At 47.0% G+C, this 10,599-nt stretch overlaps 1 protein-coding gene across 1 annotated transcript in view; it reads right to left on the reverse strand.

Moving 5' to 3' along the window:
* The window catches only part of LOC124018088 (neogenin-like), a 63,633-nt gene extending 62,439 nt beyond the window's left edge, over positions 1-1,194 (reverse strand). The window contains 2 exon segments of the mRNA XM_046333343.1: positions 562-728; positions 1,186-1,194. Coding sequence (XP_046189299.1) covers positions 562-728; positions 1,186-1,194 — 176 coding nt within the window.
* Positions 1,195-10,599: the final 9,405 nt, after the last annotated feature.

Here is a 10,599-nt window from a genome sequence, read left to right on the forward strand (position 1 = left end):
GTACACACTATCAACAGCCCAGTTAGTGTACACACTATCAGCAGCCGGTTATGCTATAGGGGCACACTATCAACAGGGTGCAATGTACACACTATCACAGCCCGGTTAGTGTACATATCAACAGCCCAGTTAGTGTACACACTATCAACAGCTATTAGTGTACACTGGGTTAGTGTGTATGCTATAGGTTAGTGTACCACTCAGCAGTTAGTGTGCATGCTATCAAAAGGGGCCCTCAGATTTCTAGGAGTGGACAGTATTGTATTTACAGACTACACACCATTACATAGCTATCTATGTACACTGGGTAGTGTGTATGCTATAGGGGCCCTCAGCAGGGTGCATGCTATAGGGGCCCTCAGCAGGGTGTATGATGTACTGTACTGAATAGAGGGCCTACCTGCTATAATACACTGGGTAGTGTGTATGCTATAGGGGCCCTCAGCAGGGTGCATGCTATAGGGGCCCTCAGCAGGGTGTATGATGTACTGTACTGAATAGAGGCCTACCTGCTATAATACACTGAGTAGTGTGTAATACTGTACTGTGTAGGGTCCCTACCTGTTGGTACCCTCCTGATTGAAGTAGACAGAGTAGGTGAGGTCGTCTCCGTTGGGCTCAGCAGGAGGGCGCCAGGTGAGCTTGATGAAGCGGGTGGAGACCAGCGAGGCCACGACGTCACGGGGGCGGAGGGGTGGGGCCAGTGGGGTGAGCCACACCTCTGGAGCCTGGCGTTACATGGTCAGTAGTGTCAGGAGTCAGTGAGGGGGAGGAGGGTGGGGAGGGCTACATCTTTGAGGGTGGAGTGGTGGGAGATGAGTTGGGGTCAGGTGGATGGAAGGTGAAGGGAGGTGAAGAAGACAGCGAGAGAGAGAGGAGAAAGAGGTGGACGGATGGCGGGCATCCAAAAGGAACAGAGAGAAGAAGAGAAAGGAAAGGACAGCGAAATAAAGGAGAACAAAAAAGAAAACAGAAGAAACACACAAAATAACCACGTGACAAAAAAAAGAGCTCTCAGCATGACAAGGAATCACAAAAACACACTAATATCACGCTGGAATAATCACAACGAAACACAATACAAAAAGAGGGAGACTAAACATGCACAACATCTCTAATGGAAGAGGGAGCAACACACAAACACCACTGACTGGTGTATGAACATATAGAAAATACAGTCTAGACTGTGTACATATTCTACATAGCAAAGCGTGACCTTAGAGCTCCACACCAACTGTCAAACCCACCCTATAATGTTTTAATGCACTTGTACTGGCGCTATTCCACAGTCTACCCACAGCAATGTGAAAAAAATGTCATTTGGTGCTTTCTCAGAACAATCTGTGGTTGACATGGGTATATCTGCTCTCTATTTTATACTAGACGGCGGCCCAGACAACGGCCCAGACAACGGCCCAGACAACGGCCCAGACAACGGCCCAGACAACGGCCCAGACAACGGCCCAGACAACGGCCCAGACAACGGCCCAGACAACGACCCAGACAACGACTCAGACTACGACTCAGAAAACGCAGGGACAGAATGTCAGAGACTCTGTGGCATTTCCTTTGGTTGCAGGTCAAAGGAATCAAGTCGAGGGCAATGACAAAATACATAGAAACTAAACATATGGGGTATATATATATATATAGAGAGAAATACAACTCTATATGCAAATGTATGCTGACCATAGTACATCTATCCACCATGACACACTGAGGAGATGCTTATTCAGGCAGACTAGACTATCTGTTTATATGACAGATTCCAGCAGTGCCATGACCTTGGATATTGAACAGAGTGGTGTGGGATTTGCTGTATATTACACACACACACACACACACACACACACACACACACACACACACACACACACACACACACACACACACACACACACACACACACACACACACACACACACACACACACACACACACACACACACACACACGGAATTGATTCCCCTGTATATCTGAGTAAAGGGAAGATAATAAATACGTATCATTCTACAGAGTTACAACATATTTTCCTTGGGCACCGAGAGAAAATTCTCCTCACCTCCCATAATAAAAAATACACTCCTATATAAAATGTAAACAATCTAATCATCAACAAACTATTCAATCACAGAAACAGCCAACAACTGGGAACATCTGGGCTCCTTCTCCCTCCATAAACATAAAGCTATTTTACAAAGAGGGCCTGAGGAGGATATACATCCATCTGATTCATAACTCTAGGAAATACATCAAGTCTTGTTCATTTCACTACAGCTTCTCTGTAACGACACGAGCCATTAGGCGGAACGTAGAGGAGGCATCATTCACAGCAATTACTGCCTAGTACACAGAGTGAGCTGTCAGTCTGTCGGTGTGACTGGGCTGCTGCAGGAAAGCATTGGGAACTGTTTATTTTATACTGACTAGTACACAGAGTGAGCTGTCAGTCTGTGGGTGTGACTGGGCTGCTGCAGGAAAGCATTGGGAACGGTTTATTTTATACTGACTAGTACACAGAGTGAGCTGTCAGTCTGTGGGTGTGACTGGGCTGCTGCAGGAAAGCATTGGGAACTGTTTATTTTATACTGACTAGTACACAGAGTGAGCTGTCAGTCTGTCGGTGTGACTGGGCTGCTGCAGGAAAGCATTGGGAACTGTTTATTTTATACTGACTAGTACACAGAGTGAGCTGTCAGTCTGTGGGTGTGACTGGGCTGCTGCAGGAAAGCATTGGGAACTGTTTATTTTATACTGACTAGTACACAGAGTGAGCTGTCAGTCTGTGGGTGTGACTGGGCTGCTGCAGGAAAGCATTGGGAACTGTTTATTTTATACTGACTAGTACACAGAGTGAGCTGTCAGTCTGTGGGTGTGACTGGGCTGCTGCAGGGAAAGCATTGGGAACTGTTTATTTTATACTGACTAGTACACAGAGTGAGCTGTCAGTCTGTGGGTGTGACTGGGCTGCTGCAGGAAAGCATTGGGAACTGTTTATTTTATACTGACTAGTACACAGAGTGAGCTGTCAGTCTGTGGGTGTGACTGGGCTGCTGCAGGAAAGCATTGGGAACTGTTTATTTTATACTGACTAGTACACAGAGTGAGCTGTCAGTCTGTGGGTGTGACTGGGCTGCTGCAGGAAAGCATTGGGAACTGTTTATTTTATACTGACTAGTACACAGAGTGAGCTGTCAGTCTGTGGGTGTGACTGGGCTGCTGCAGGAAAGCATTGGGAACTGTTTATTTTATACTGACTAGTACACAGAGTGAGCTGTCAGTCTGTGGGTGTGACTGGGCTGCTGCAGGAAAGCATTGGGAACTGTTTATTTTATACTGACTAGTACACAGAGTGAGCTGTCAGTCTGTGGGTGTGACTGGGCTGCTGCAGGAAAGCATTGGGAACTGTTTATTTTATACTGACTAGTACACAGAGTGAGCTGTCAGTCTGTGGGTGTGACTGGGCTGCTGCAGGGAAAGCATTGGGAACTGTTTATTTTATACTGACTAGTACACAGAGTGAGCTGTCAGTCTGTGGGTGTGACTGGGCTGCTGCAGGAAAGCATTGGGAACTGTTTATTTTATACTGACTAGTACACAGAGTGAGCTGTCAGTCTGTGGGTGTGACTGGGCTGCTGCAGGAAAAGCATTGGGAACTGTTTATTTTATACTGACTAGTACACAGAGTGAGCTGTCAGTCTGTGGGTGTGACTGGGCTGCTGCAGGGAAAGCATTGGGAACTGTTTATTTTATACTGACTAGTACACAGAGTGAGCTGTCAGTCTGTGGGTGTGACTGGGCTGCTGCAGGAAAGCATTGGGAACTGTTTATTTTATACTGACTAGTACACAGAGTGAGCTGTCAGTCTGTGGGTGTGACTGGGCTGCTGCAGGGAAAGCATTGGGAACTGTTTATTTTATACTGACTAGTACACAGAGTGAGCTGTCAGTCTGTGGGTGTGACTGGGCTGCTGCAGGAAAGCATTGGGAACTGTTTATTTTATACTGACTAGTACACAGAGTGAGCTGTCAGTCTGTGGGTGTGACTGGGCTGCTGCAGGGAAAGCATTGGGAACTGTTTATTTTATACTGACTAGTACACAGAGTGAGCTGTCAGTCTGTGGGTGTGACTGGGCTGCTGCAGGAAAGCATTGGGAACTGTTTATTTTATACTGACTAGTACACAGAGTGAGCTGTCAGTCTGTGGGTGTGACTGGGCTGCTGCAGAGAAAGCATTGGGAACTGTTTATTTTATACTGACTAGTACACAGAGTGAGCTGTCAGTCTGTGGGTGTGACTGGGCTGCTGCAGGAAAGCATTGGGAACTGTTTATTTTATACTGACTAGTACACAGAGTGAGCTGTCAGTCTGTGGGTGTGACTGGGCTGCTGCAGGAAAGCATTGGGAACTGTTTATTTTATACTGACTAGTACACAGAGTGAGCTGTCAGTCTGTGGGTGTGACTGGGCTGCTGCAGGGAAAGCATTGGGAACGGTTTATTTTACCTGTTCATCCTGTGACTTTCAGAGGTTAAATCCTCATATCATAAACAGTCCTGACGTGTGTGTGTGTGTGTGTGTGTGTGTGTGTGTGTGTGTGTGTGTGTGTGTGTGTGTGTGTGTGTGTGTGTGTGTGTGTGTGTGTGTGTGTGTGTGTGTGTGTGTGTGTGTGTGTGTGTGTGTGTGTGTGTGTGTGTGTGTGTGTGTGTGTGTGTGTGTGTGTATACAGCTGTATATCTGTATGTGTACGTATGACGCTCTCGGTCAGACGGTTTTAGGCTTGGCCGGTATACCGTATATACACACACCGTATACCAGGGTATTTGGAAAAAGCCATGAGACGTTTTTTTCAATACCGGTGAAGTTTTTTAACTTGTCAACTTGTGCAATACATTAGGAGATAAACTTGTCAACTTGATAAATACCTGCCTGCAGTAAACTTGAGCAATACATTAGGAGATAAAGATGATAAATACCTGCAGTAAACTTGAGCAATTCATTAGGAGATAAAGATGATAAATACCTGCAGTAAACTTGTGCAATACATTAGGAGATAAAGATGATAAATACCTGCAGTAAACTTGAGCAATACATTAGGAGATAAAGATCGTGTTGTTCATTTCACCTGTCACATCATTTTTCATTATCAAGTTTACATGTGGTGTTTGTTTACAAGCACACTAGGACAAAAGACTGAGGCCTTGTGAGTCACTGTAGGCTCCCTAGAGGAGATCTAACCTCCCTCCCTGCTAGGGCTAAAGCAGGCCCATGGAGCAGTCAGTCTTACTCCTTTTGCCCCCCCGTCCCACAAATTACAGTATGGAATTCACAACTAAATGTTTGCCAGCTAGGTATCTTATAACTTAAGTTAACTGGCAAAAATGTGCTAAACGCTCTGCAGTTGTGCATTTGGTTTGCTAATTTAGTAGCTATTTAACTATCTAGCTGCAGAGAATCCCTCTTGGATCAAGAGCCTTGTGGCTTATATTTGTTGTGTGTGCAGCAAACCGTAAGTATCATTTATGAGTTAGTTGTGTGGTTTAGGTCAGACTGTAGAAACTCTTCACAATGTGCTTGTTAGCATTTAGTTAGCATTCTCTATGGGACTTTTAGCATTGCTAACCTTCGGATTTCAGAGTATCAGTGGGGTTTGAAAACAGTGCCCCTTGTGTTCTGTGTCGGTATTACTGAATATCCCGGTTTGGCACAAGGTCGGTATGAAGGTAAGAATCTGTATACCGCCCAAGCTTACTCAGTTGGGCCGGGGGGCTTGCCCCCCTCCACTCCCCCTCGGTCCTCTGGGCTTTAAGGCTCAGCTGGAGGGTGACCATTCTGTTGGTGACAGAACCCGGAGCAAATTGCCGGGAAGGAATAAGGAATAAAGGGAAAGAAAAGGGTTTAGAAAGATGGCAGTCAACTGGGTGGAGAGGTTCCTGAGCTGCCTAGCGAGGCGCTGGCATGATGGCAGTCAACTGGGTGGAGAGGTTCCTGAGCTGCCTAGCGAGGCACTGGCATGATGGCAGTCAACTGGGTGGAGAGGATCCTGAGCTGCCTAGCGAGGCGCTGGCATGATGGCAGTCAACTGGGTGGAGAGGTTCCTGAGCTGCCTAGCGAGGCGCTGGCATGATGGCAGTCAACTGGGTGGAGAGGTTCCTGAGCTGCCTAGCGAGGCGCTGGCATGATGGCAGTCAACTGGGTGGAGAGGTTCCTGAGCTGCCTAGCGAGGCGCTGGCATGATGGCAGTCAACTGGGTGGAGAGGTTCCTGAGCTGCCTAGCGAGGCGCTGGCATGATGGCAGTCAACTGGGTGGAGAGGTTCCTGAGCTGCCTAGCGAGGCGCTGGCATGATGGCAGTCAACTGGGTGGAGAGGTTCCTGAGCTGCCTAGCGAGGCGCTGGCATGATGGCAGTCAACTGGGTGGAGAGGTTCCTGAGCTGCCTAGCGAGGCGCTGGCATGCAGCCACGTGCTAAGGACCACTATGTCAAGTTGGCACCGGGCATCAGCGAGTAGATGAAAACCATAATGTTAGTCTCAGTGGTACTGTAGAGAACAGGCCATGTCTCAGTCTCCTCCTCGTTAATGTTAGTCTCAGTGGTATTACAGAGAACAGGACATGTCTCAGTCTCCTGGTCACAATCAGTCTTCCATCTATTCTCAGCCATGGACAGTTACAGTAAGGAAGAAATTGAGGAGAATACTAGATTTCTACTGTAGCCGTTCTGTTGGTCTATTTCTAGTAGATTAATTGTGTCATTAGGGTGTGTGACACTGGTAATGAATGGCTGGCATTAGGAGCTAATGAGGAAAGTTATCCTCTACCTCAACCAGGTATCTGGGTACTGCGTATAAGAAAGAGTTAGACAAAAAGATTCAAAGGAAACTGTTAATAACAGAAGAATCTTAATAATGGACAATGAAACATACTGTACTTTCCAGGGCAGCTGAATGATATCAGTGGAACTCTTCTTCAGAACAAATATCTCCAGTACCTTTTCAAGTTTGATTACAAGGAAAGTAACTGGTGCCTAAGCTTCTAGTAATGTCAATACGAGTTGTACAATACGTCAACTTTGTGGGCATATGAAAACATAACTGACTTTATGAATTCTGACTTTGTCTGACGGGTAGACGACCGTGGGTTTCAGAAGTCCCCTCTCGGCACACGTACACCCACAGGACACTAGCTCATTGGCAGGCTGATGGGCTTTCAAACATCTAATTGCTGTTATATACAAAGAAAGCACGGTTATTTAGGATTCAGGTCAACAGTGACGTCACCAGGCAGTGTTCAAAGTCGCTACTATGTAACCTGGAGAGTGAGAGGTCTTGCCAAGTGTTGCATAATGGTAGAACTAGTCTCAGAAGTGAAGGAAACAGTCTCTGCTTCTGTCTGTGGGTTGGGTTCATGTAATGTCGCTGAACAGAGCCACACTAATGGCTCATTACAGAATGAGCGCTTTTAACTCCGGGAGGGAAGGAGGGAGGAGAGAAAGAGGAAGAGAGATGGTCACGCTCCTCAGCAGAAGAGGATGAGACATGGCACATGAAATGGAAGAGCTGATATAAGATGGTTCAAAAGTACTGATAGAGCTAAAGAGTTAAAGGAAATGTCTTGATTCCTCTTCGGCAAAATATCATGGTCAGTTAAGCAGCTAAAGGAACACATCAAGCTTTCACAGAACTTCAACAAGAACATGTGTGATGGCAGACAGACTGCGATCTTGACTGATTCATGATGCTTCCTCTGAGGAGATGTTCTGAAACAGCGTTTGTGGGGGTTCTGATCAAGCGAGAACGATCGTGGTGTGGTCGTATCCAATTGGTTGCTGATGGAAGCAAGCGAAGACCATTTCAGTCATTAATTTGTTCAGAGGCCATGTTCTCTTGCTGTCTCCAGCCGATAACATCAGAGGAAATAGAATTCTGACAGCGCGTGACATTTGGAGAGGCTCTCGATGTGTCGACAAAAGATACAAACTCAGGTAAGAGACAGACAAATGTCTCCAAAAACGAGGGAGGGAACGAAAAGATGGCGAGGCAGATGAAACATGTTGTTTGTTCTTTATCTCCCAGTCCCTTGCTTCCTCTCGTTCGTCGGTTGGCCAAGCGTTGGACTTGTTCAAGAGGAGGACGCGGTTCCCCCACCCTCCTCTTCGGGGCCACCTCTGCCTTTTTCCTTTAAGAACAAAGCGTTTCTGTTTCTGACACCGTTTCGTGGTGAGGGGAGTCGTGAAGGACGGGAGAGGCATCTGATTTCCTATAAAGTCTATAAGGGTTACAGAACGCCCACTGCCCAAGGCACAAAACACAGATCAGTAACTTCATACACATGGGGTTTCCCTCCTGAGAAGGTGGCATTAAAGCTGCTTTTCAGTGAGGCTCGCGCCACAGAGAAAGCAAAGGAGTCCACTGTAGAGCTACGGTTAGACATGAGTGGTGGAGGGGTGGGGTCTGGTGGAGAGGGTGGTTGGGGGTCACAGCATGAGAGCAGGATTAGGGTTTAGGGATCCCCCTACTGTTCCAGGCATCAGGGGATATGATGGAGTGAGTGTACAGAGACTCATCTGGTGAGCGTGGAGAGGTAGGCTCCTAGAGGAGGTCTAACCTCCCTCCCTGCTAGGGCTAAAGCAGGCCCATGGAGCAGTCAGTCTTACTCCTTTTGCCCCCCCCGTCCCACTCATCTCCTCCCCTAATAAATCTCCGCCCTTGCCACTTTAAAGTCCTTCCCTCTATCCGTGGTCCCAGAGCGCCTGCATGCTCGTCTCCCATCACAAGAGTGTACACGTTTAATATACACAGTAAATTCCCCTTGGACTGTCATCTGCTTTGAAATACAGCTGATAATTGAATCAGGTTGGTTACATCAATAATTAAAATGTCTGGTGTGTACATGCATACATACAGCATCCCCTTCCTCATCAGACAAACATCATCCCTTGATCCACTTCCACTGTAGGGTCATGATTGGAAATCAAGCCCCCCTTCGCCCAAAACATGTGAGGCGCCTGCTGTGGCATGAGCCCTGATATGTAAATGAATAAAAGCATGGACATCTTTTTCTATGTTGATTGCCTCACCTCCTCCTCCCCTTCTCTCACCATCTTGTAGTCTTTCTTTGGGAAATGTTGCATCCAGTGGTAAACATGCTCAATGGAGAAGAAACGGGGGGGCACTCACAGGGTTCCTCCTGTAGAGTTAAGCAGGAAATGTGTTTTACCCTACATCGTCATCACCATCCCCAACAGACCGCAGGTTCTTATTACCTGGTGTGTGAATTGAATTCTCAACACGTAACTGTGTACAGTACGGTAAGTGGTTTGATATCTCAGGGGTGCTTGTGCCAGGTTTCTCCCAACAGGAGAGAAGGTTATAATAAATTAATTGTTAGTGTAACTCAGAGAGGAACCCCCCTTTGGATTCACAGAGTGTAATCAGGGTCGCTGGGTTGGTCTACGTGGGGTGGATATCACGCACAGGGACATCAAGGCGGGTAGCCTTTTATATACCACCCTGGAATGTTGCATGATGGTCAATATGCGTAGAGGGAGAGTGGCACGACAGGGGCGGTTGACGTGAAAAGGAAAAGCTAGCCTTGCAACGCCGCCCATCTCTGAGCCAGGAGCCCAGGGCCCCGCTGGGGTCAGGTGACCTGTCGGGGTATAGAGGAAGAGCGTTGTTTTGGCGCAACGTGGCGCTTCCACCCATTTAGGCTGTTTGGCCGAAGTAGAGCCCTGAAAGTAGACTCCGGGGATGGTGGTATCCAACAACAGCAACCAGCATCCTGGATGGAGTGTGAGTGATAAAGTGATAGGGAAGGTGTGTCTGGAGCGTGAGGCTGAGGCAGGTGACACACCAAGCCCAGGTCAGGGCTAAAAACGGCCACAATAACAAGGTTGAAAGTGTGACCTTGGAAAAAAACCAATGAAAAGATACAGGAAACTGGAAAGAAACATAACCTTACAGTTTCCATTGTAAAAGTAACAAAGTGGCAGGGTAGCCTAGTGGTTAGACCGTTGGACTAGTAACCAGCAGGTAGCCTAGTGGTTAGACCGTTGGACTAGTAACCAGCAGGTAGCCTAGTGGTTAGACCGTTGGACTAGTAACCAGCAGGTAGCCTAGTGGTTAGACCGTTGGACTAGTAACCAGCAGGTAGCCTAGTGGTTAGCCGTTGGACTAGTAACCAGCAGGTTGCAAGTTTAAACCGTGAGCTGACAAGGTAGCCTGAGTGGGTTGGATTATCATGCAGAAAAACACACGGATGGTAATATTCTGTCCTCGTGTAGAAAATGAATCTCAGTAACCAGCAGGAATGAACAATCAGGAAAATATTAGAAAAACCAGCAGGTAGATGGTAACCGTTGGACTAGTAACCGGTCTAACTATTTAGAGCAAAGCTGAAGCAAGGTACAAATGGCAGTTAAACCAGGGTAGCCTTGGTTAGTTGGTAGTAAAGCACCTCAGATGGAATGAACAACAGGGAAATATACATAGAACAATAAGCTTCACAGTAACCAACCACCCAGTAATCAGACTATTGTAGAACCAGCAGGGGTGCCTAATGTTAATTGGCAGTTAAACCCAGCATTACAGGAAACAGTAAC

The sequence above is a fragment of the Oncorhynchus gorbuscha genome, unplaced genomic scaffold (assembly GCF_021184085.1).
Source record: "Oncorhynchus gorbuscha isolate QuinsamMale2020 ecotype Even-year unplaced genomic scaffold, OgorEven_v1.0 Un_scaffold_390, whole genome shotgun sequence".
In the NCBI taxonomy this organism is placed as follows: domain Eukaryota; kingdom Metazoa; phylum Chordata; class Actinopteri; order Salmoniformes; family Salmonidae; genus Oncorhynchus; species Oncorhynchus gorbuscha.